At 37.4% G+C, this 26706-nt stretch overlaps 2 protein-coding genes across 7 annotated transcripts in view; one reads left to right on the top strand and one right to left on the bottom strand.

Moving 5' to 3' along the window:
* The window catches only part of DLG2 (discs large MAGUK scaffold protein 2), a 1964683-nt gene extending 1957606 nt beyond the window's left edge, over window positions 1–7077 (bottom strand). For 2 of the 4 annotated variants that reach the window (XM_034666215.1, XM_034666218.1), the window contains exon 1: window positions 6857–7076. In XM_034666215.1, the coding sequence (XP_034522106.1) occupies window positions 6857–6875 (19 nt within the window). In that variant the 5' untranslated portion in view covers window positions 6876–7076. Of the gene's footprint in view, window positions 1–6856 lie in introns of all 4 variants that reach the window. The other 2 variants (XM_034666214.1, XM_034666217.1) reach the window with 2 other exon arrangements.
* A 1692-nt stretch (window positions 7078–8769) lies between these two features.
* TMEM126B (transmembrane protein 126B) lies at window positions 8770–15212 on the top strand. Of its 3 annotated transcripts, XM_019797576.2 has the most exons (6): window positions 8812–8938; window positions 11447–11560; window positions 11815–11936; window positions 12961–13154; window positions 14489–14600; window positions 14866–15212. In XM_019797576.2, exons 3-6 carry the CDS (start codon window positions 11824–11826, stop codon window positions 15047–15049), a joined length of 603 nt encoding a protein of 200 aa, XP_019653135.1. In that variant the 5' UTR covers window positions 8812–8938; window positions 11447–11560; window positions 11815–11823; the 3' UTR covers window positions 15050–15212. The 3 variants fall into 3 exon arrangements, with proteins under 3 accessions (XP_034522128.1, XP_002917343.1, XP_019653135.1); XM_034666237.1 differs by lacking the exon at window positions 11447–11560 and having other exon boundaries at window positions 8770–8938; window positions 13039–13154; XM_002917297.4 differs by lacking the exon at window positions 11447–11560 and having other exon boundaries at window positions 8781–8938.
* The last annotated feature ends 11494 nt before the right edge of the window (window positions 15213–26706 follow it).

The raw sequence follows: 26706 nt of genomic DNA, 5'->3' as shown, positions 1-26706 counted from the left end.
AGTTTGAAAACTCTTTTTCCTATCCCTCTCCAGAAAGATTCAGTTCTTAACACTTTTGAGTTTTATTGGCTGGGAAAAAGAAAAAAACACAAAGTTTTGTGAAATGGAAAAAGTCTCTGGATATAATACTGGTATGGCAAATATGAAAGTTCAAACAAATTTAGTAAAATGTATGCAAAAGGATAAAATAGCCACTCAGGTATAATCAACACAGGTATACAATTTCACCTTCAAAGAATCTGAAAAAAAAATTATTCTAGGAATTTAAAAAAAAAAAGCTAGAGATGTAAAGATAATATATCCAGATAATGAAAGGCAAATATAAATTACTATGATACTATAAAAAAAATTAATCCACAAAGTACAGGAAACAGATAATGAAAGAAGAAAACTTCAAATGAGGAAGGAATGAACGAAAGAATTTTAAGGGGTCCCTTCCCCAAAGAAAGGAAGAAAAAATGAAAAACAAAAGTGTCATTTTTAAAAAGTATGGTCAACCAAAAGGAAAGACTGTGAACCCAAGAAACAACAATCTCAATTTCAAGGGTGTCCATGAGATACATGGCAATATCAAGCCTTAGAATTCTAATTACACAACATTCTTTGGCTCCCTTTAAAAAGAACAATGTCGGGGCGCCTGGGTGGCACAGCGGTTAAGCATCTACCTTCGGCTCAGGGCGTGATCCCAGCGTTATGGGATCGAGCCCCACATCAGGCTCCTCTGCTATGAGCCTGCTTCTTCCTCTCCCACTCCCCCTGCTTGTGTACCTTCTCTCGCTGGCTGTCTCTATCTCTGTCGAATAAATAAATACAATCTTTAAAAAAATATTTAAAAAAATAAATAAAAATAAATAAAAATAAAAAGAACAATGTCAATCTCCAAAGGCAAGAGAAACAAAAGATAAAATGAACTTATGGGACTTTATCAGGATAAAAAGCTTCTGCACAGCCAAGGAAACAGTCAAAAAAACTAAGGGACAGCCCACGGAATGGGAGAATATATTTGCAAAGGACACTACAGATAAAGGACTGGTATCCAAGATCTACAAAGAACTTCTCAAACTCAATACGCGAGAAACTAAAATAAACAAATCAAAAAATGGGCAGAAGATATGAACAGACACTTTTCCAATGAAGACATACAAATGGCTAACAGACACATGAAAAAATGTTCAAAATCATTAGCCATCAGGGAAATTCAAATCAAAACCACACTGAGATACCACCTTACGCCAGTTAGAATGGCAAAGATAGACAAGGCAAGAAACAACAATTGTTGGAGAGGATGTGGAGAAAGGGGATCCCTCCTACATTGTTGGTGGGAATGCAAGTTGGTACAGCCACTCTGGAAAACAGTGTGGAGGTCCCTTAAAAAGTTAAAAATTGAACTACCCTATGACCCAGCCATTGCACTACTGGGTGTTTACCCCAAAGATACAGACGTAGTAAAGAGAAGGGCCATATGCACCCCAATGTTCATAGCTGCATTGTCCACAATAGCCAAATCATGGAAGGAGCCGAGATGCCCTTCAACAGATGACTGGATTAAGAAGCTGTGGTCCATATATACAATGGAATATTACTCAGCTATCAGAAAGAACGAATTCTCAACATTGGCTGCAAGATGGACGGGACTGGAGGAGATAATGCTAAGTGAAATAAGTCAAGCAGAGAAAAACAATTATCATATGGTTTCTCTCATCTATGGAACATAAGAACTAGGAAGATCGGTAGGGGAAGAAAGGGATAAAGAAAGGGGGGTAATCAGAAGGGGGAATGAAGCATGAGAGACTATGGACTCTGAGAAACAAACTGAGGGCTTCAGAGGGGAGGGGGGTGGGGGAATGGGATAGGCTGGTGATGGGTAGTAAGGAGGGCACGTATCATGGTGCACTGGGTGTTATACGCAACTAATGAAGCATCGAACTTTACATCGCAATCTGGGGATGTACTGCATGGTGATTAACATAATATAATAATAAAATAAAATAAAAAGAACAATGTCAAAACATATGAATTATGAAAATGATAGTATTTAACTTCCAGTACTTGGTAAAAATAATTTTACACACTATTATATCACTGAGAACAGCTGTAAAAAAGAATTTAAAGGAAATAAAGTGTTATGTAAATGAAAAAAGTCAGCTAGACTTCTATATGAATTCAAAAGAAGCTAGAAGGATAATTAATAAGACAGGTTTTTAGATGAATGGATTAAGAAGTTGTGGTCCATATATACAATGGAATATTACTCAGCTATCAGAAAGAACGAGTTCTCAACATTTGCTGGTTTTTAGATGAATGGATTAAGAAGTTGTGGTCCATATATACAATGGAATATTACTCAGCTATCAGAAAGAACGAGTTCTCAACATTTGCTGCAACATGGACGGCACTGAAGGAGATAATGCTAAGTGAAATAAGTCAAGCAAATCAGAAGGGGGAATGAAGCATGAGATACTATGGACTCTGAGAAACAAACTGAGGGCTTCAGAGGGGAGGGGGGTGGAGGAATGGGATGGACTGGTGATGGGTAGTAAGGAGGGCACGTATTGCATGGTGCACTAGGTTTTGTATGCAACTAATGATGCATCGAGCTTTACATCGGAAACCAGGGATATACTCTATGGCGACTAACATAATATAATAAAAAAACATTAAAAAAAAAAAAGACAGGTTTTTAAACCCAGAGATGAAATGAGCATCAACCTCAAAGTATTAAAAGCAATGATTTCGTACACATATTTAATGACATTACAGAGAAAAAAAAATGCAACATACTAAAAAATCCTGTTGAAGTATATATTACCATTAAAATATCACCTTCCCATTGAAAACATAGAGAAGGACACAACTATCATTAACTTTTATTTCTGACATTAATCCAACATGAAATCAGATTAGAGCAATTCAACAAGTCTTGTTGAAATAGCCCCATCCAATACACCATGATCCTGTATCACATGAGAGAACGCTAATAATTTATCTTGGACTGGCCCTGAATTCTCACAAATAGGTCAAAGATGTCCTAAAGGTTCAGGTGGGAGCAAATCAAGTTACTACAATAGAAAAGAGAATCCTGAATGAAAAACAACTGTTGGGGTGAAAAAAAATCTCTAATGAAGAATCTCTTTTGAAAAAACTGAAATCTATAAAAACATGGAGAGAGGGGTGGGAGAGATAGGAAATAATGTCTTTTTTTTTAATATTTTTTTTAAAGATTTTATTTATTTATTTGACAGAGAGAGAGACAGCCAGCGAGAGAGGGAACACAAGCAGGGGGAGTGGGAGAGGAAGAAGCAGGCTCACAGTGGAGGAGCCCGATGTGGGGCTCGATCCCATAAAGCCGGGATCATGCCCTGAGCTGAAGGCAGACGCTTAACCGCTGTGCCACCCAGGCGCCCCAGATGAAATAATGTCTTAAAGCAAAAAGGCAGTGACTATGAGGGTTTCAGCTTATCCAAGACCTAGTCCAAGAACAGACCCTAAAAATGGACTTAGTGAGATGCCACATTCATTCCCACTTCCCACCACAGTTGTATGTTACTAACTAGACCAATCTCCTCTCTACTTTTACAATAACATACAAAATAAATACCAAATGAAAATCTTCTGAAAATTTCTTGTTTGAATAAGAATATATTCAGCAATGAATAAATACTTGGTTCAAAAGGATAATTACTGTTAAAATTATGTTTAATTTAGTTTTTTCATCGTATCTACCACATGTAACAATGAAGAAAGAAAAATTATTCAGGATGACAAAAGACACTATTCTCTGCAGAATAAATCTAGGTTATACTTTAAAATATTTGTTTTACTTATATTTTAGATGTAATACAAGTAGTAAGCTTAGCCAATTAAAAATATAATGCATATGTCATAATTTATTTGGTTAGTTTACTATAAGATTCAAAAACATGTATCTAGACACTAAGTAGTTTTAAAAGATTAAAAACAACATAAATTGTTTTTCTACGTAGATCAGTTCACAAATTACATAATGCATAGATTTTAGCATAACCCAAATATATATACTTGCCTTGCTAATTAGAACTTGTTGATTCCTTTAAAAAGTTGACCCATTACCATCAATCATTATTAAAGAAGGAAGGAAGAGTTAGAGGGAGAAAGAGGGAGGAAGAAAAGAGGGAGGAAAGAAGGAAGAAATAAGGAAGGAAATAAATATTAAATTATTTCTCATAATGTATAATTTTCAATCATGTCACTGCAATTTTTATAACTTCCTTCAAAGGTAGGAACTTTTTAAGAAACTCAGCCTATTGGGTTTAGAAACCTTAAGATCAACCTGCTTACTGTTGGTGGGAATGCAAACTGGTGCAGTCGCTAGGGAAAACAGTATGGAGGTTCCTCAAAATATTAAAAATAGAAATATTGTATGATCCAGGAATTCCACTACTTGGTATGTACACAAAGTAAACAAAAACACTAATTCAAAAAGATATATGCACCCCTATGTTTACTGCTCCATTATTTACAATACCCAAGATATGGAAGCAATCCAAGTATTCATCAATACATGAAAGGATAGAGAAGATGTGATATATACACAGACACACACAGACACACACACTAGAATACTATGCAGCCACAAAAAGAATGAAATCTTGCCATCTGTGATAACATGGATGGATTTAGAGAGTATTATGCTAAGTGAATAAGTTAGAGAAAAGACAAATACCATATGATTTCACTCATATGTGGAATCTAAAAAACAAAACAATAGAATAAACAAACAAAAACCAGAAACAGACCCATAAATACAGAGAACAAACTGATGTTGCCAGACAGGTGGGGGGAAGGGGCGATGGGCAAATGGGTGAAGGGGAGTAGGAGGTACAGGCTTCCTGGTATAGAATGAATAAGTCACAAGGATAAAAGGTACAGCACAGGGAATATAGTCAATGGTATTGTAACAAGTTTGTATGGTGACTGATGGTAGCTACATTTGTGAACATAGCATAATGTATAGAATTGTCAACTCACTATGTTGTACACCTGAAACTAGTGTAACATTGTGTATCAACTATACTTCAGTAGTATTTTTTAAAGACATCATTTAAAAAAAAAAGACACCTGCTTAGTTAAGTTATACCTAAAACATCAATTGCTCGTCTTCTACCTCTTTCCCAGATAACTTTTTATCCAATTCTCTCCCCCACCTCTCTCCTTTCTCTCTCCTCCTCATCTCCTCTCCCTGCTACCTACACACATACACAACGTGTAATTCAATTATTAATCTAAAATAAGGCAGTCCAGAAGGGACAATGTCCGGAGAACAATAAGTGGTAGAGAGAATAAAAACACATGGTAAGTAAGTCAAAGAGCCATGCCATTTATTGGCTATATCACCATAACCATTCTTGTTCCAGACAAACCAATTGTGTCAGGTCTGGACAGATATGGCTCCAAAATCTCAAAGAGAGTTTATCTATCTTGGTGATATTATCGGGGAGAGCAGGAGAAGGAAACAATCCCAGTCTCAAATCCAATGCACAAAGGAACGTTTCTAAGTGTTTCAGAGGTTTTCTATCCATCTGTCCTGTCCATCTCTACAGATACCAGTTGGGTAAAGCATTTCACTGATTATAAGTTTCCTCAATGCACCTTCCAAATCCATAGGTAGAAGGATTCAACATCATGCAGAGCCAGGTTGCCCTTAAATCTTCACCCTGAACTTTAGTTTCAGTTTGTAGCAACTCACATAACTGGTAAGCACTTGGATCTATGCCAGTCCGGTATATGGAGTGCAAGGGTGTTCGAATAAATTTTGGTTCAAACTCTTGAGAAAATTCTTTATCATTGATCTGATCTTCCACACCATGACCAAAAAAAAAACAAACAAACAAACAAAAAAAAACAAAAAAAAAACTGGTTTCATTAGGATCCTTAAGAACAAAGTTAACCTGAGGCAGATCTAGGTTAAAGTGAATTCCATGGCTTGACCTATAATAAACTATACTTTAGAAAGCCACTGGATCCTGATCCATTCTGGGGAGAGAGGAGGGAATCAGAGGTTTACCTCATTTGGGAAACTTGCCAATGGTGTTATTAGATAATGCATACATCTGGAAAAGCACGGCAGTTACCAAAGTTGTGCTTTATCACAAAAGTGGGTATTTACCCTAGAGTAAACCCAAATACGTAATTTATTTTTTAATCAAAAGATTAATAAATCTGTAATTGTGTTCTGTCCAGCTTTGTTATCTTTTACAACAATGTAATTCACTTGATAGATATTAAGTCTGGGGTGCCTGGGTAGCTCAGTCAGTTAGGTGTCTGCCTTAGGCTCAGGTCATGATCCCAGGGTCTTGGGATTGAGCCCCCAAGTCAGGCTCCTTGCCCAGCAGGGAGTCCGCTTCTCCCTCTCCCTCGCCCTTTCCCTCACCCCCGCCCTGCTCATGCTCTTTTCTCACTATCTCAAATAAATAAATAAAACATTTAAATAAATAAATAAATAAATATTAAGCCCATGAGGAAGAGCTCCACCTTACACGTTTCATTTTTAAAAATTGTTCAAAAGTAACCTTTGACAAGCTGAGAAAACAAGCAAAAGAAAAGCTCAAATCTGTAGTATCAAATCTATGCTGATTATAAACGGTAATTTAGACAACCTGAGTTATGAAATCACAAATGTCTATAATTAAATACTGTAATCCTACTTCATTATAGTTTAACAAAATACTACTGAATGAGTACCACAGAAAAAACAGTATTACAATAAATATTTCCCAAAATCCAAGCAAAATTTTACTCTCAAATGGAATACAATCTAAATAGCAAATACCAGAACCAAGAAAAGGGAGAAACATATATAGGAAGCCTCATAGCCCACCTTTCTTCTTGACTGGCATTCTTGGGTCTTTCCACTGCCACAGGATCCAAGATCTCTTTTCAGGTCTCAACTTGATCCAGCTGGACTGAGGCCAAGAGCCAGGTAACTATTGCAAACCACTTCACTGTTCAATTTTGAAATCCAGGCTGTCTTCTCCTCCAGATAGAGGAAAAATGATGTATTTTTTCCACAATTAAACTTTTGATACTGCCCACAGAGTTCAGAGAAAAATAATCTTGAGTTTTTCAATTTTTATAAAATATTTATTCTGTTTTAAAAAACTGAGAAAATTTTGTAAGCATAGAAAATGTTATTAAAACTCCTCTTCAGACATCAACATTTTGGAATTCAATGACTAACTCAATTAAGGCACAAACCAAATTTACACAGCTGTCTCATTACTCAGTACATGATCAAATTCAAAGATGAACGGGTTGATGATAAAGATCCTCAATTCTTTAGAGAAAAATTTAATCCCCTCCCCAACAAAAAAATACTTTTAAAAACCTTTTTGACTCTGGTCTCTAAAAAGGGGGGTGAGTTTGAACAGTTTTCTGGGGCAGAACACAGACTGACTGAAAGGCCCCTTTTTATTTACTGGACCAGAAGTTCCAGATCTCACCCCCTCAGTAAGACAGGATCCAGCTTGCTGTCACTTTCATTTTTTTCTTCTGTGCTCTCCAAGCCCCTCGGGCTTAATCCTTAATGCCCCTCTGATTCTGATCCTCTCATGTATTAACCGAGAGGATTGAAAAGAAGGAAAGCAATCCCTTGGCATGGAGACATTAAAGTGACAGTGCTACTCAATGGGCACTTGATGCAGGATGAGTTGGCGAAGCAGATTTCTTCACACTGGAGTCATTCACATCATGCCATCTCTTCGCATCCAAGCAGCTCCCTATCCGGCGAGGAAAAACACTGAGACTGTTCGAGAGAAGTCAAACCTTCCCCCAAAGGTGTTTTCTGAGACGATGTAGTAGTATTAGGCATGTGAGCACAAGCCGTGCAAACGGTTCGCGATTTCCTAAATCAGAGTTCTGAGGCTTGGCTTCCACATCCACCCTTTCTCTCAATCTCTCTCCAAACTACCCACCTTCCTTTAGCAGAAAAGACAAGAAATCTCTCTGCTACCGCTGGCCACCCCTGCCCACACCCCGTTCTTATATAGAAGTGCACAGAAATGTCCTGCACCCTCCACGCGATGAAATGTTTCCTCAGGCAGGAGAAACAGCAGCACTAGAAATTATATAACTCTCGAATTTGGCTTCTCTAAGACATGGAGACTGGAGGGTCGGGGGTTGCCGGTCTGGGAGATACTGCTGGGCACTGAACGTGCACAAAAGGGCGCCAGGCTTGCTCGCAGCGCCCCCCACCCCGAAACATCGGCTGGCAAAGGGGGGTCTTCTTGGGAAGTGGGGGGAAATTTCTCTCTGGTCCCTTTCCAAGCGGGGTGAAAGGATGGAATATGAGGGGGCTAAAGACTGGGAGAGGAGTCAGACCGGTGCAGGGGGAGGAGGCTTGTCGGGGCTGCTCTGGCGGCCGGATGGGGGCTCTGGGGAGGAGATGCCCGGGAAGCCGAAGCCATAACACACGAACCAGGCCAGAGGGGAGAACTCCCTCAAGGAGTGAAAGGGGTGGGCAGGTCGGCCCCAGCTAACGGAGGTGCCCAGAAGAGAGAAAAGCGCGCAGCAACATCCCTGCGCTCGGACCGCCCCACGTATCCCCCTCAGCAAGAGAGGAGAGGGAGCTCGGCTAACAAATAGCACGGTAAGGGAATGTAGGGCTGGCAAGAAGGCGGACCCACGGGCGTCTGGAACTCCTCGAAGCCAATGAGCGGCCCTCATTTCTGGACGCCACGCCCAATCACAGCCAGGATGGAGGGCGCGGCTTTTGACTGGACCGGGGAGGGCCGGGGCTGCAGGCCAGAGGCGTGAGCCGGCACCACTTCCCGCTCCGGGCGTTCTGGGTACCCACCCACCGCTAGTCATGTGAGCCGCCAAAATGGCGGCGCTCGGGCGTGAGGCTGGGGCTGACCTGAAGGATGCAGGTGTGGTGCCGCTGAGAGCTGGGGAAGCGCCCAAGGTAGGCGGAAACCCGGGGCCGTATAAGTCGTGATTTCTGCAGCCTCAGTACATTAACGGACTTTTCTGAAATGGTGAAATTTCAAAATCTAAAGAGAACAGCCTCCATGTTCTTTCAGGGCACAGTCAACGAAGCTCCCTGTTGTTATGGAAAGAGGCGGAGGGAAAGGAGACCTGAAGTCCAGTCCCGATTGCTTGCAGTTTCTTTTCTTTTGTCTTCTTTGCGCCGGCTTTCAACTTGAAATACTTCCGTGTAACTTCTCCCCACCCCACCCCCACCAAATTCTCCTCTTTCAGATACTCGTTTAAACGTTACTTACTCCGGGAAACTTTCCTACACTTACCTGGCTAGCTTAAGTTTGGTTTTTCTTATGCTTATTGTTTGGTTTGGTTTCATTCTTATGGCACACTAATTCTGCCTTTCAATTACCTGCCTTTTTGTCCTGACCTCGGTTGGGTTGTGGATTCCAGAGGACACAACTGCATCTTAATTATCCTGGGGTCTGTCAAATACCAGGCACTGTGTAAATGATGAGTATTAAATAAAATTCAAAAAAGTCAGGTAAAATAATACACATAAAAGTAATCAAAACTGTAAAATGCTTTGCAGACTATAAACCTGAATACATACACTCTTACTGGGATAATCGTGGTGACCAGTTGAGTGGCCTTGGACTAGTCAACTTTTAGATAAAATGATGGTTATATTTGATGGACGGAGGTGGGTGATGAAGTATGTGAAAGCAGATGACATTTTACCAGGGTCTAAATAGGTAATGAGTATTAAGGAGGGCACTTCTTATGATGAGCACAGGGTGTTTTATGTAAGTGATGAATCACTAAATTCTGAAACCAATATTAGACTGTTAACTAGAATTTAAACAAAAAATTTAAAAATTAAAATTAAAAAAAGTTGGTTATCACAAAGTCTTTATATTTCAGTACTTGTTAAAAGTCTATCAAAAAATTACTAGTCTATTTCTCTGCTTTAATAACAGTGCCTTCCAAAGATTAGGCGCTAAATAAATATTTGCACTCAGTAAGTATTTGTCCTGTTTCGGTGTTTTAGAATCATAATATGGGTGTCTGGGTTCTCTGTACTGATAGTGTAGATAAGGTAGAAGGTTGGTTCAAGGCATTGCCTGAGAGTTTTCTTTGTGGGAAGTAAGGGACTTAAATGAATTGGATGACAGCAAAATAAACATTTATTTTAAATAAACATGATAAATTACCTTGTTACTGATATCTGCCTTCATAGTATATTAGATGGATTAGATATAGAATCTCTCTTAGATATTACTGTATCTTCCATTTTCCATTTATATGTCCAGAAGAGCCAAAAGATTAAATCTCATCCGTAAGAAATTGTAATTTATAATTTTTTCTCTGTCCTCTCAGATATTTTAAAGAAAAAGATCATACTGGCTTAGAGTCCAATTCTGCAATGATGCTGGGCAAGAAAATTGTTCATTATTACTCATTGTGTAATAATATATGAAAGTTCAAAGAAGCCCATACCTTCAGAATGTTGATGCCATGGATGAATTAGCCTTTCATTAGTTACGGTTAAGATTGGTACATATCACTTATTCAGCAAATGAGTATTACAGTGATGTTCAACAATTACAGCATGTGTCCACTGATTACTAGTGTCAGCATCACTTGGTCTATTAAAATGCAGATTTCTAGACTTCACCCTACTCCTATTGAATCCAGGTATCCTGAGGGAGCTCAAGAGACTGCATTTCAAATAAACCCCGCTTGTGATTCTTGTGCAAACTTAAGGTTGAGAATCACTGATTTATTATCTTCTGAGTTCATTATGCTTAATCCACTCTAATTCTCTTGCCCACAACTCCTGAAATTTGAGATCTAGTCTATGCCCTTACTATAAGTGTTAAAATGGAAGTCAGTATAAACTGTGAAGGGCCATAATTTTTTTAATCTATTTATCAGCTAATCTGGAATCCCACGCCAGTGTGGCAAAAGATTTAACAAATGTTATTGTTAAGACTTTTCACAGAGACCCAAGAGTCCTACCCAGAGCAAAACAGTCAGAAAGGATCCTTTCTTAGGATCCAATTTTGTTTTGTTTTGTTTATCACTGTTTTTTACTTTCTGTTAAGATGCTACTGTACAAACCCTCTTGGTCCCTTGACATTGGCAACTGTGTGTTCATGCATCACACTTGGGACACAGGAACCTTCACATCCTGGAGCCCAGTGCCACGGGTCCAGGCTCCCTGGTATACTACATATAGTTTCCAGCAAAGGCTGTGTTTCTGCCCCAGATGCTCCTTGAGAGCTGGATATATAATTTATGTAATCCAAGGTATCCATGAGCATTACCTCAATCTAGCCTGGAATAGTGTCCCTCTCTCTGATGTTCTCTTTCATTATTCTCCAAGGCAATCCCTGCTCTCCTTCTCCAGGAAATTCAACATAATCTCCAAAATGAGCTCAGGCTTTCATGAGACAGTTGTCAACAAGTAGCTATTGTTTCCTTCTAGCTCTGAAAAAGCTAGATCAAGAACTACAAAGGACCTGGCTACCTTTGGGGAAAACTGTAAGAAAAACAAAAATTCAGTATCTCAGGAAGTTATCCTTCTACACTAGGTCCTAAGGCAAGTCACCTTTTCTGAACCTCATTTTTCTCATCTACAAAAGTAGAGATGATCGTTATTCTACTGATTTCTCAAAAAGCCATTGTCTAGCAGACAATAAGAGCTACTGAATATTAATTGAATTATTGACGAAGTATGTGAAAGCAGATGACATTTTACCAGGGTCTAAATGCTTTTTGATCTGAATCTAAAATTTATAAGATTTATTATTAATATCATTAGCTATTATGGTTCTGAAATTTTGTGTTTTCCAGGACATCAGAATGGCAGCATACACACATGGTCAGCGCAGTCTTTCTTTGGAAGATGCAAAATTCAGAAGACCAATGGTCATCGAAATCATAGAAAAAAAATTTGAATATCTTAGAAAAGAAAAGTAAGAGACACACCCAGACTGAAAGTCAATAACTTTATTTGCACATCTTCTATATTACCATTGTTTCTGAGTATCTAAGATCCTATTAACTTTATTGAGTTGGTTTTCCAGAAAGTTTATGAAAAAACTGGAGGGAAACATGGACAGATGAAAATAGTGGTTTGTTGGAATATTGGGACTGTGGATCATTTCTTTTGCTTCTTAAAAAAGAAAATGTCCAGAATTACTGTTGAAATGTTATTTGTACAATAAACATTTTTAAATTAAAAGCAATTAGGAAAATACATTTTGGGAGCTACTTATATTTAATTGATGTTCAATTGTATTAAATTCAGTTTAGAATTGATTAACTCAGCACAGTGCTGAATTCAGCAGAGGAATACAGATTCCATGATGTACATATAGTGTTATATTACCGTTTCAATTTAAATAACAGAGCTCAAGAAGAAAATAAAAGGATGTTAATCTTAGACCTCAGACATTTCTGAATTTAGGTATGAGTCAGAATCAGTAAAACTAGATCTGTCAAATCTCTTCGCATGAAGTTTTAGAAATCCTATACAAATTATTTGAAATATATCTGCACTAATTAAGAAATAGTTATTTGCTAAAGGGCCTAACCAGATGTAAACAACTTTGTTCATATGACTTAAATTAATACTTTTAGTAGCAAAAGCAATATTCTTAGATATCTTATAAAATTTGGCTATATTGGAATTATTAATTTTTATTTGTGGCCAAAATTTTATCTCTTAAAAGAGTTCCATTTTAGAACCACTCTAAGTGATTTCAGAAAGAGACTTTTATCCTCTCATTAGAATGCAAGTTCCATGAGAGGTGGGATTTCTTTTCTTTATTCACTGCCCCATCCTCAACACATAGAAAATGTCTTTTGCATAGTAGGTGTTCAAGAAATATTTGATGTTGAGTAAATATGTAATAATAAATGACTACTCAGAAAAGGATATATCCATTAAGAGAATATTATGTTGAATGTAATTTTTCTCTTTGTTTTTCCTGTTAGGACTTTAAATATATATGGCACAGTGTTCTTTGGAACAGCAGCTAGTTTCTCTGGAATAATAGCCAACTTCATTTTCAGACAATGCTTCAAGGTTAAACATGATGCTTTGAAGACATATGCATCCCTGACTACACTTCCGTTTTTGTCTACTATAGTCACTTATAAGCTCCTTGTAACGGATGCTTTGTATTCGGGTAAATTTAAATTCATTAATGTATAATGTGTTTATGTTTAAGTAAAATTACACATTAACATATACTGTTGCTACTGTTGATAATGATCACAAATGCTTGTATATTGCTTTACCACTTAAAAAGTACCTTCACGTATATTGTCCTATTTCATCCCCACAACAGTTGTCCTGATTAGGCAGGGCAAGTAGTATTGTGTCCTCTTTACAGATACACAACCAAAGCTAAGACATGTTCAGGTATGCTAAGAAATGGCATAACATACTGGGGGAAAAAACAGGCTTTGGCATACTGCACACGTGATTTCAGATTCTGCCTCCCACCACTTAAGTTTTGTGACAATGGGCAAGTCATTTAATCTGAGACTCAGATGTCTAATCTATAAGCTAGGACTACTAGTACTTACCTCACAGGACTGTTGTGATGATTAAAATACTGTATGTTAAATGCCAAATGAGGTATCTGGCTGATTGTGGGCTTCTAATGTTATTTCCTGCCTCCTCCCCTTGCCTTAAGTTTCATAACTAGTAATGGTGGAACCTCTAAATCCTATTTATCAGGTCCCTGCTTAAATATCTCTTTCCCAGGGAAACGTTCTCTGATTCCCTCAGGGTAGATTAGGTTTCTAGATACATTCTCTATTCATTTTACCTTCAAAGCATTGTGCACACTTAAAATTTTATTTATTTAAATAATATTAAATATAGTTAACATAAATATTAAACATATTTATTTAAATAAAAATGTCATTCTTTCTTTCCTAGTGGACTCACCTAAAGGTTAGAGATTGGGTCTCTTTTATGCAACATTATATCACCAATACATGCCTGACACAAAGACAATAAAAATGTATTAACCTAGAATCCAGATTTCTGGGTCTGCTGGTTTAGTATTTTTCATTGTGAAATTGCTTTCTGCAACAATTATATATATAAGAGATAACTCTCAGGGTGCGTGCGTGGCTCAGCCATTAAGCGTCTGCCTTTGGCTCGGGTCATGGTCCCAGGGTCTTGGAATCAAGCCCCACATCGGGCTCACTGCTCAGCTGGAGGCCTGCTTCTCCCTTTACCCCTGCTTGTGTTCCCTCTCTCACTGTCTCTCTCTCTCTCTCTGTCATTTAAAAATAAAAATAAGCGGTAACTCTCCTTATGTTAATAAAAGCATTTTTAAACGTGCATTTAGTCTATCATGTGCCTAGACTGAATTTCTAATATTCTTTCTATTGTTTCACTATGATTGAAGACAGTACAGATAACTACTCTGTAAGGGCACAAGACTGTCTTAATAGTTCTTATCCTGAGTTTTAAAAGGAAACCAAATTTACTTTTGTTTTCCAGGCAACATAAGCCAGGAAAATTGTGTTCTGAGAAGTTCACTGATTGGCATTGTATGTGGTGTTTTATATCCCTGTGGTTTGGCTTTTTCTAAAAATGGACGCCTGGCAGTCAAGTAAGTTTGTCTGTTTGTTCCTTTTCTTCCTTCCTTCCTCCCTCCATTTTTTTTTTAAATGTTCATAAACTTCTTATTCTTTAGCTGCCAGTGACACATTTTAATTAAATTTTAATATAGCTTGGCACTTCAAATAGCTAGCTTTAAACCTTTTTGCTATCTACATGAAAGACCATAGAATAGAAATTATCCATTTAGGAGAAATCCATGAACTTTTCATAGAAAATACATCCAGAAGAAGTTCTTAATTATTTTTCTTTTTTAGGTATCATACTGTTCCACTGCCACCAAAAGGAAGGGTTTTACTTTACTGGGTGCTGCTTTGTCAAACAGAGATAAAAGCAATGATGATTCCTCTAGTCTTTCAGACGGTCTTTGGAATATTTAATGGTCTACAGCATTATGCAAGATTTGAAAGTACATTTGAGAAAACTGTACATGAAGATTAAAGAGTGAATGGATACTAAGTCAGCAGAATGGGTTTTTTTATGATGAGGACTCAGGCATTGCTGAAGCAGTTAAAAGTAACTCTGGACAGTTTGTTTCTGTTCCTTTTGCCTGGTATACAGCAGGTTCTCAATAAATATTCAGTAATTCAGTATTTAAATGTAAGTTTCATCTTTCTTCATTGTGTGTGGAAATGGGTTTGAGACTTCAAGTTCTGCTCTATTTGTCTATTCACTCATGAGACATTTATTAAGCACCTTGTGTCTCAGGTACCTTGTAACATGTAATAAGGAATGGTCCTTAACCCAGAAGGAACCCACAATCAGAAGAGAAATTTAAAATGTGAACACATAGCAAGAGAAAGTTTGAGAGGAACACAAATAATTCTGTGGGCATACTGAGGATATGACTATTAACTACTTGGGCGGAAGGGAAAACTAAGGGAAAAAAGTGTCATTTGACCTATATTTTGAAGGAGCAGTTGAAAGTTTGTAAGAAAGCAACACAGAAATTAACATACAGCCCATTCCTCTACCCTACATTCTTATTCTGTATACTTTCTAGCCTCTTATCATTAACAAATGTGCTGTCAGAGGAACTTTTATTGGATGCCTATTATGCTGTGCATTAATATAGATACTGGGGGTCCAAAGATTCAGTCCCTGCCCTCAAGGAGCTCAAAATTTAAGGAAAGAGATTACAGCATACTTTCTAAAGTCTTCGAGAGCATTCTTTTATCTTAGTTCAGGAAATGAGCACTGTCTGATGAATAAGGTACAGAATGGAGCCCCACAGTTCTCCTTATCTTAACTGTGTATATCTTGAGATAAGATTTGGTCATCTGAGGCCCCAAGCAATCCAAAGCAAAATGGAAGTCTTATCAAGGTGCTCTATGACATCATAGGTAACAAACTGGGATACACCCTAGTGCTAATGAAAAAAATCAAAATAAAACTAGCTAGTTAGCTATCCAACTTGTTCTCAGAATAATTCATGATACTTGAAACTGAGGAAAGGGCAGGTGACTAGGGGGGAACAAAGTTAAACTGATAACTGGATCAATGGTATTCATATTTTAACTTTTTAAAAAAATTATTATACAAAGATAATACATGAATGTACCATATTCAATGTACCATATTCAAATGACCCAGAAAAATATAGTGCAAAATTTGAAAGTCTCCCACATCTGCACTCGCACATCCTATTTCTACTCCATTCTCCAGAGGGAACCACTATCAAGTTAGCATGCCTCTTTCCTTGCAGTATTCTTTTGTAACTTAACGTATTTTTTAAAATAATATTATTTACACATAGTATACTGAAAATTAATTTTCACTGCACTATGTGTCTTGCAGGTATTTTCAACTCATTACATATAGGTCTAACATATTTTTTTTAGTGACTGAGTAACATTCTTGGTGATTCCAGTATTCACATAGGTGATCTTTCCAACACCCTGGTCTCTCTACCTGACCACTTAGTCCCATGGTCATACTCTAGAACTGTGCCATCCAGTATAATAGTCACTAAGCCACATGTGGCTACTGAGCATTTGAAATGTGACTAGTTAAGATGTGTTGTAAGTGTAAAATACACAAGTTTTGAAGAATTATGTAAAAAATTTAAATATGTCATTAAAATATTTCAGACATGATTTATATATTTTTATTGACTATGTTGCTGTAGCCTGAGTCATTAAGTTCAAATTCTCTACATTCTTAATTTTAAAATTCCATTTTTCTGATCACTACCTCCTGTCCTTCCTGCTCATTCACTCTCCACAACCCGCATTACTATAACCTCACCAGAACCTATGATCCATCAATCCTATTACCTTCTTACTGTCCTTCATGCCCCTCACATCTTTACTGTTGTTCTCGTTTCAGCCACATCAATCTTTTTTAAGTGTACCAATCTCAAGGCAAAAACTAAAAATTAAAAAGTAAAAATGAATCTAGTTAAGTTTAAATAAAAATACTGGCCTCCTTTTTGAGTTTTCTGTTCATGTCCTTGGCCCATTTGATTTGTAGAAGCTCTATAAATTCTATGTTTTATTTGTTCATATGCTGAGGTAGTAATCTGGGAAATACAGCAAGGTTGACTTAGGTTACTGTCCCCTGCCACCTGAAAGCTGACAAGATTGGTACCTCACTCCATGACTTCACTTTGCCATTTCTACAATAGAAAAAGCTGGGAAGTCTATTGATATTTTCCTCTAGTGATGGAAAGCAGTAACTTGCCAAAGTGGCTTTAAGAGGCCTGAAAGAGGAAATTAGGGAAACCTTGATCTAGGCTTGAACCCAAAGGTGATGCTAGGTGAAAGGAAGCAAGGTAATAGAGACAAGATGGGTCAGAGGTGTTAAGTACAGCCTGGGCTCATCTCTCAGGTTCAAATGTCAGCTTTACTACTTACCAACAGGATGACTTTTAACAAGCCATTTCACCTCTCTACACCTGCGTTTCCTCATCTGTAAAATAAAGAATAAAGATTTTACTGACTTCATAGTGTTGTTGGGATTAAATGAGTTAATATATGTAAATTGAAACAGTGGCCAACTCACAGGAAGTCTACACGTGTTACTGCTACTACTGTTATTGTTGCTGGGACTCCATACCAGTGATCACAGCCCTTTCCCTGGCTGCAGTTAATGATTTTAGCAATTTTCTAGGAAAGATTAGAAAGAAGAAGCACAGTGAAGAAAATTCGCAAGATATCTCTCATATGAATCAATATGTATTCACTTATTCAGCTAATATTGATTCAAGACCTAGTGTATGAAAGACATTGTATATCACACATTGAACAAGTTAACCTTTCTGTGTTTCCTCAAAATATACTAATAACTCACAAAATATACTAATAACTAATAATCTCACTTTGCAGTGAGATTACAAAGATTAAAGTACATGGAACAATACCATACCATACCTGGCATATAGGTGGTGCTCAATAAATGTGTTTACGTTGTCTGTTTTCCCTACTTCGTATATAACAATGACTAAGATATGGTCCCTAGTGTGAGAAGTTACCTTCTCTCTTGCCTTTTCTCTTCCAGTTCCCCCAACTACCTAAACCATGTGATTTTTCCCCATTTTTGTATTGGATTGTATTACATTGCATTGCTTGCAATGTATCGTATTGATTTTCTCTCTGCTTTTATCAGTTGCCACCTAAGGTATTGGCACCTGGACTGCCTTGCTCAAAGAGCCAATGGGACTTGCATTCAGTCAGTAGTCCTATAGGATTGTAATAAAGAAGTTCTTGATGAGCTCAAGAGCACCTCCTATGGCTATGTATCCCAGCCCAGTGCCGAGAAAATAGGCAAAAACTCAACTACCACTTTCTCCCTGGAGGTAGTCTACACATTTTCCTAGCTCCTGCCTATAGCATCCAGCCTCCAACCAGCCTGCTTTTAGATGCTGACTGAGATCCTCCCCTTTGAGACACTGATGGATTCAACTGCTGGGAACCACCAAGAACAAAGAAGGTGACTTGGACAATCACAGATTTCAGAGACAAACAGAAAAACAAGCCAGGGTAATTGATGAGATTCATCTCCTACATGTGACCATGGAAAGCCACATGCAAAATAATAAAATTGGACCCCTATCTCACACCACATAAAAAAATCAATCCAAATGGATTAAAGACTTAAATTTAGGGGCGCCTGGGTGGCACAGTGGTTAAGCGTCTGCCTTCGGCTCAGGGCATGATCCCAGCGTTTTGGGATCGAGCCCCACATCAGGCTCCTCTGCTATGAGCCTGCTTCTTCCTCTCCCACTCCCCCTGCTTGTGTTCCCTCTCTCGCTGGCTGTCTCTATCTCTGTCAAATAAATAGGTAAAATCTTTAAAAAAATAAAAATAAAGACTTAGATTTAAGACCTAAAGTCCTAAAACTCTTAGAAGAAAACACAGGGGGTAAGCTTCATGACATCAGTCTTGGCAATGATTTTTTTCTTTGATTTGACACCTTAACCAAAGGCAACAAAAGGAAAAATAAACAAATGGGACCATATCAAACTAAAAAGTTTCTGCACAACAAAGTAAACTATCAACAAAATGAAAAGGCAACCTACTGAACAGGAGAAAATATTTGCAAACCACATCTCATATAAGAAGCTAAGTATAAGCTAAGTATATAAGGAACTCCTACAACTCAGAGCAAAAAGCAAACAATGTGATTTTTTAAATGGGCAAAGGAACCTAATAAACACTTTTCCAGAAAAGACATAAATGGCCAGCAAGTATCCAAAAAGGTGGTCAACATCACTAATCATCAGAGAAATGCAAACCCAAATCACAATGAGATAGCAACTCATACCTTTAGGATGGCTACCATCTAAAAGACAAGAGATAAAAAATGTTGGTGAGGATGTAAAAAAAAAAAGGGGGAACCCTTGTGCAGTGTGGGAATGTAAATTGGTGCAGCCACTATGGAAACCAGTATGGAGTTTTCTCAAAAAATTGAAAATAGAACTACCATATAATCCAGCAGTCCCATTCCTAGGTATATATGCAAAACAAATGAATACATGATATTAAAGAGATCTATATTCCCATGTTTATTGCAGCATTATTCACAAGAGCCAAGATATGGAAACAACTTTAATGTCCATCAATGGATGTATGGATAAAGATGTGAGAGAGATATATACTCTATTGTGTTTATATACATTGTATATATGTGTACAACAATCTATAATATTGTATGGGGGGATGCCTGGGTGGCTCGGTCCATTAAGCATCCCACTCTTGATTTTGGCTCAGGTCATGATCTCAGGGTCATGAAATCAAACCTTGCATCAGGCTCCACACTCAGAAAGATTCTCTCTCTCCCTTTCCCTCCACCCCTTCCCCCCCACTCATGCTTTCTCTAACAAATAAATCTTTAAAAAAATAATATTGTATATGATAATATATACAATTATAATTGAATGATTATAATATTTTAAGTAATATATATAATAATGTATATTATACAAATAATAATATACTGTATCTGTGTCTATAGACATATATATAGCAATATTCTTCAGCCATGAGAAAGAAGGAAATCCTGCTATATGCAACAACATGGGTGAAACTTAAGGGCATTACATTTAGTGAAATAAGACAGAAAAAGGAAAATACTTCATGGTATCATGATATCATTTATAAGTGGAATCTTTAAAAAAAAAAAAAAGTCAAACTCGTAAAAACATAGAGTAGAAAAGTGTTTGCCGGGCACGTGGGTAGCTGTCAGTTAAGCGTCTGCCTTTGGCTCAGGTCATGATCCCAGAGTCCTGGGATGGAGCCCCACGTCAGGCAGGGGAGAGTCTATGTCCCCCTCTCCCTTTACCCCTTCCCCTGCTCATGTGCACTGGCGCACGTGCGCACACACATGCTCGCTCGCTCTCTCTCGCTCTCTCTCTCGTATGCATGCACGGGTGCACTCTCAGAAAAATAAATAAAATCTTAAAAAAAGAAAAAGAAAAGTGTTTGCCAGGGGCTAGGGTGGGAAAATAGGGAGCAGTTTGTAAAAGGGTACAAACTTGCAACTATAAGATGAATAGATCTGATGATCTAATGTAAAACATAGAGACTATAAATGATAATACTGTACTATACAATTGAAATTTGCTAAGTGATTAGAACTTAAATGTTCTCACACACACAAAGGGTAATTATGTGAGGTGATGGATGTGTCAATTAAATGGATGGAAGAAAATCCTCTTACAACATATACATATATCAAGTCGCTTTAAATATGTTATAATTTTATATGTTAATTAAACCACAGAAAAACTGAAATTTTTAAAAACCCCAGATTCAAAAAGCTCAATGAATTCCAACCAAAAGAAATAACCAGAAAAAATATTTCCACACTACATCATTTTCAAATTCCTTAAAACCAGTAAGAAAAAGAAAATCTTTGTAGGAGCCTGAGAAACACCTACAGAAATAAGAATGACAACAGACTTCTCACTGGTAACAGTGCTAGCCAGAAAACAGTAGAGCAAAACTTTTAAAGTACTACCATTAAGGGGTGCCTGGGTGGCTCTGTCAGTTAAGTGTCTGACTTTGGCTTAAGTCATGATCTCAGGGTCCTAGGATCAAGCCCCACATCAGGCTCCCTGCTCAGCAGGGCGTCTGCTTGTCCCTCTCCCTCTGCCCCTCCCCCTGTTTGCACTCACACACTCTCTCTCTCAAATAAATAAATAAAAACTTTAAAAAAAATAATTAAGTACTAACATTTAAAAAAAAAAGTCAGGGCACCTGGCTGGCTCAATTGGTGGAACATGAGACTCTTGGTCTCGGGGTTGTAAGTTCAAGCCCCATGTTGGGCGTAGAGATTGCTTTTTAAAAAGTCAACCTAGAATCCTATACCTAGCAGAAATATTTTTCTAAAACTAAGGCTAAATAGGGAGGGTGACATCAGCAAGATGGCAGAATAGAAAGCCATAGACCCTGACCCTCGCATGAAGACAGAGATTTAACAAAATACAGTTGAAGTACCTTTATAAGAAATCCAGAAACTGTTACTCCAACACAGTGTGGCGCAATTAGGAGAAATACCCCAACTCCCTTCTCCCTGGTGGAAGAGAGAAGTGAAACCTATGTCCATCATTCTGACTTTTAGGGAACCATTTTCTTTTACCTGAATCCAAATACTGACAGGAATGGTGTGCCAGTATAGGGATGTCTGAGAACAAAGGCCATAAACATGCACTAAAGTTTTCATTACCACAGAAACACTAGGTAAAACTCCAATATTGCAGCCTACCCACAGCACCAAAGACGATACAGTATCACAGAGCAACACCAGCAAGAGCTCTTGAGAAGAAATTGGAAAACTTCTTTAGGCACAGAGAAGATGCATCCCCAGAAAAGGCTGAAGCAATCTCCAGAATCTCTGGCTGGGCAGAGTAGAGAGAATTCTCCCTACAAAAAAGCAAATCGAAAAACTTGGGAGCATGGAGTGATTCATCAAATGCTGAAATCCCAACAAAAAATAACAACCCATAGTAAGAAACAAGAAAAATGACACATTTAAAGAAACAAATTAAATCTCCAGAAATTAACCCTAAAGAAACAGAGATAAACCAGAAGAAGAGTTCTTGACAAATTATTGTCATAAGGATACTCAATGAATTAAAAGAGAGCACTGACAGACGAAATGAAATCAAGAAAATAATACATGACTATAATGAGAATATCAAAAGAGATAGAAACTATGAAGAAGAGCCAAACAGAAATTCTGGAACTTAGGAATATAATATCTGGATTGAAAAATTCACTAAAGGTACTCAATATCAATCTGAAGAAATAAGCAATGAAATCAAAGACAAGACTTTTAAATTATTGTGGCAGAGGAGCAAAAAGAAAAAAGAATGAAGAAAAACGAAGTGAGCTTAAGTCACTTTTGGAGTATCATCAAATGGAACCATATATGCATTATCTGAGTCCCAGAATGAAAAGAAACTATTTGAAGAAATAATTGCCAAAATCTTTCCAAATCTGAGAAAAGAATGGACATACAAATCCAAGAAGGTCAAGGAACTCCAATTAGGAAAAATTTAAAGGGATTTACAACAAGAGAAATTGTTGAAGGAAGTAATCAAGAAGATGTGATCACAGGTGGACCTGCAACCTGGACCTGGGCAATTGGAGGCTCCTTACTCCCTCCCGTCCCTAGAATATACATTCTGTCCACCATTCTCATAGTGGGAGCTTTCTTCAAGGATGCAGCCTTGAGAGAGCAATGTGTTATTGAGACCATCTGGATAGTATATGTGATTGAACCAAATAAGTTTCTGGTGGTTGAGGGCAGAGATCTACGTGTCTTGTGGCCACCCAAGACAAACCTTGTACATACGTTCTTTATTAAAACTTCTACCTACCAATCTGGAGTGGTCTGCCTCTTGCTTTGGTCTCTCCTTGCCCTTCAGGTACAGAAGCCAGTTTGTGAACCAACAGACATCATAATCAAACTGTCAAAAGTCATGAGCAGAGAATCTTGAAAGCGAGGGAAAGGCAATCATTATGTACAAAAGAGCTACTACTAGATCGTTAGCAGATTTCTCAGTGGAAACCTTGTAAGCTGGATGGGAATACGATGACATATTCAAAGTACTGAAAGAAAAAAAACTGCAGCCAAGGATATTATATCTGGAAAATCTGTCCTTCAAAAACAAAGGAGTAATTAAGAATTTCTCAGAGAGGGGCGCCTGGGTGGCACAGCGGTTAAGCGTCTGCCTTCGGCTCAGGGCGTGATCCCGGCATTATGGGATCAAGCCCCACATCAGGCTCCTCTGCTATGAGCCTGCTTCTTCCTCTCCCACTCCCCCTGCTTGTGTTCCCTCTCTTGCTAGCTGTCTCTCTCTGTGTCAAATAAATAAAATCTTGAAAAAAAAATAAGTAACCGACACTTGATTCTGGCTCAGATCATGATCTCAGGGTTGTAAGATTGAGCCCTGCAATGGGCTCCATGCTGAGCAGGATTCTCTCACTCCCTCTCCCTCTACCCCTCATCCTGCTCTTGCTCTCTCTCTCTTCCTTTCTCTCTAAAATAAATAAATCTTTAAAAACAAAAACAAGAAATGAACAGTAACACAAAAATATAAAACTCCCTGGTAAAGGTAAATATTTAGATAAATACAGAACATTTAAGTATGATAATGTGTAGATGCAAATGACTTTACAATCTAGTGTAGAATTTAAGAAAAACATAAAAAGCCATAAATTTATGTTAATGAAAATGAACTATAAAAAGATGTAACTATCTCATCAGTAACATATAGCAGGAAAAGTGGAGATGTAAAGGAGTAGATTGTACACACAACTGAAGTGATTATCATACTTCAAGTGATCAGTTTAAAATAGAGTATTATAACTTTAAAATGTTATTGCAGTGGTAATCACAAAGAAAATATTCACATAATATACACAAAGGGAAATGAAAAGAAAATCAAAGTATGGAACATTCCCCCAAGAGAGACATGTTAGACCACAAAACAAGTCTTAAAAATTTAAGAAGATTCAAATCATTCAAAGTATCTTTGCTAACCACAATGAAATTAGAAAACAAGACAATCCACAAATATGTGGAAACTAAACAACGCACTCTTTTTAAATTATTACTCAAATATATATTATTCCATATATTAATTAAAACTGTTACCTCAAAAGGCATTACTAAAATACCTCAAATTATAGTTCAAATATATTAAATTTGGTTAGTAAAACCAAATCCCTCTTACTATGTTTAGACTCAATTGATATCTGTGTCAGAAGAGTCAGACCACTATTGGCCCTCCCACATGCACCCCTGTATGTCTTTGCTGAGTGTGTCAAACTGCAAGCCTTAAGTGTCCTTTGACTCTGCACCCATTCTATAGTAAGTCACACAAATTAATAAGTCCACCACAGCTGACTATCATACAACTCCCTCCTTTTTTTCTTTTTCACACCTAAAAAAAGCCTATTTATTTAAATTCTTTTTATAAAAGACAAAGTTTTAATTATTTTTTAAGTATTTATATGTTGGATTTTTAATGAGATATAATTAACATAACATTAGTTTCAGGGGTGCCTGGGTGGCACAGCACTTAGGCGTCTGCGTTGGGCTCAGGCCGTGATCCCGGCGTTATGGGATCGAGCCCCACGTCAGGCTCCTCTGCTATGAGCCTGCTTCTTCCTCTCCCACTCCCCCTGCTTGTGTTCCCTCTCTCGCTGGCTGTCTCCATCTCTGTCAAATAAATAAGTAAAATCTTTAAAAAAAAAAAACAACATTAGTTTCAGGTGTACAACATAATGATTCAATATATGTGTATATTTCAAAATGATCACAATAAGCTTAATTAACATTTATCACCACACATAATTACAAACATCTTTTTCTTTTGATGAGAACTTTCAAGATTTACTGTCTTAGCAACTTTCAAATATACAATACAGTGTTATTAACTGCAGTCACAATGCTGTACATTATATCCCCAGGACTTATTTATATCTAAAAGTTTATACCTTTTGACCACCTTCACCATTTCACCCATCCTTTATCCACCATCTCGGGCAACCACCAATCCATCATCTGTATCTGTGAATTGTTTTGTTGTTGCTGTTGTTTTGTTTTTAGATAACCCATAAAAGTGAGATCAATGGTATTTGTCTTTCTTTGTCTGACTTATTTCGTTTAGCATAATGCCCTCAAGGTCCATCCATGTCACAAATGGCAAGATTTCCTTCTTTTTATGGCTGAATAATATTCCATTGTGTATATATATCACATTTTCTTTATCCATTCATCCATCAGTAAACATTTAGGTTGAGTCCATGTCTTGGCTATTATGAAGTGCTGCCATGAACATGGAAATGCATATATCTTTTGGACATAGTGTTTTTGTTTCCTTCAGAAAAATACCCAGAAGTGGAATTGTCAGATCATATGATAGTTCTATTTTTTTCCCCAGTTTGTTTTATTGATGTCAATGCTCAGGCCTTGACCAGGTACTTCTGCAGCGGCTATAGCTGCTGCTTCTTGATCTTCAGGTTTTCCTGGTGCTTGTTCAACCACAGCACATGGCACCTGTCTTCTTGGGCTGCAGATCCAGGGGCTTGTACTTCTTATACCTGTAGAATTTCCTGAGGTTCTCTTTCTGAGTCTGGATGATGACGGTGTTAGATTAACTAAGAAAATAAGAAAGAAGACTCAAATAGCTAAAATTAGAAATGAAAGTAGGTTTTTTACAACTGATGTCCCAGAAATAAAAAGGATCATAAGGGACTACTATCAATAATTATATTCCAACAAACTAGATAACCTAGAAGCAATGGACAAATTCCTAGAAACATCTAACCCAACAAGACTGAATCATGAAGAAATAAAAATCTGAACATACCTCTAACTAGTAAGGAGATTGAAGCTGTAATTAAAAAGCTCCCAACAAAGAAAAGCTTAGAACCAAATGGCTTCACTGATGAATTGTACCAAACATTTAAGGAATTAATACCAATCCCCCTCAAACTCTGCTTATGAATTTAGAAGGATGGAATGCTCCCATAGTCACTTTATAAGGCCAGCATTACAGCATTATCCTGATATCAAAACCAAGAAAGTTAAAGATTCCAGAAAAGAAAGCTATAGAGCAATATTCTTGATTAATATTGATGCAAAGATCCTAAACAAAATACTAGCAAGCTGAATTCAACAGAACATTAAAAAGATCATATGCAGTGACCAAATGGAATTTATACTTGGAAAGCAAGGATGGTTCAATATAAAAATATCAATGTAATATACTGCATTAACAAAATTAAGGATAAAACCACATGATCATCTCAATTAATATAGAACACTTAAATACTTTTTATGATAAAAGTTACTCAACAAATTAGAAATAGAAGGAAACTACCTCAGGGTGCCTGAGTGGTTAGTCAGTTGAGTGCCCAATTCTTGGTTCCAACTCCGGTCATTATCTCAGGGTCGTGAGATCAAACTCTGTGCTCAGCACAGAGTATGCCTGGGACTCTCTCTCCTTCTCCCTCTGCCCCTTCCCGCTGGGTTCTCTCATTCTCACTCTCTCAAATAAATAAATAAATCTTAAAAAAAAAAAAAAAGGAAACTACCTCAACGTAATAAAAGTCACACATGAAAAGCCCATAGCTAATATACTC

This window comes from Ailuropoda melanoleuca, chromosome 8 (genome assembly GCF_002007445.2).
Source record: "Ailuropoda melanoleuca isolate Jingjing chromosome 8, ASM200744v2, whole genome shotgun sequence".
In the NCBI taxonomy this organism is placed as follows: domain Eukaryota; kingdom Metazoa; phylum Chordata; class Mammalia; order Carnivora; family Ursidae; genus Ailuropoda; species Ailuropoda melanoleuca.
Note: the sequence above shows the minus strand (reverse complement) of the source record. Positions and strands in the feature narration are given on the sequence as shown.

Bases quoted from the DNA above. Each gene is read 5' to 3' on its own strand.
- TMEM126B (XM_002917297.4), top strand. From the start codon at position 8,858: ATGGCGGCGCTCGGGCGTGAGGCTGGGGCTGACCTGAAGGATGCAGGT. The intron at 8,939-11,814 runs GTAGGCGGAAAC...TGTGTTTTCCAG, and splicing joins GAGCTGGGGAAGCGCCCAAG to GACATCAGAATGGCAGCATA. The intron at 13,155-14,488 runs GTAAATTTAAAT...TTTGTTTTCCAG, and splicing joins AACGGATGCTTTGTATTCGG to GCAACATAAGCCAGGAAAAT.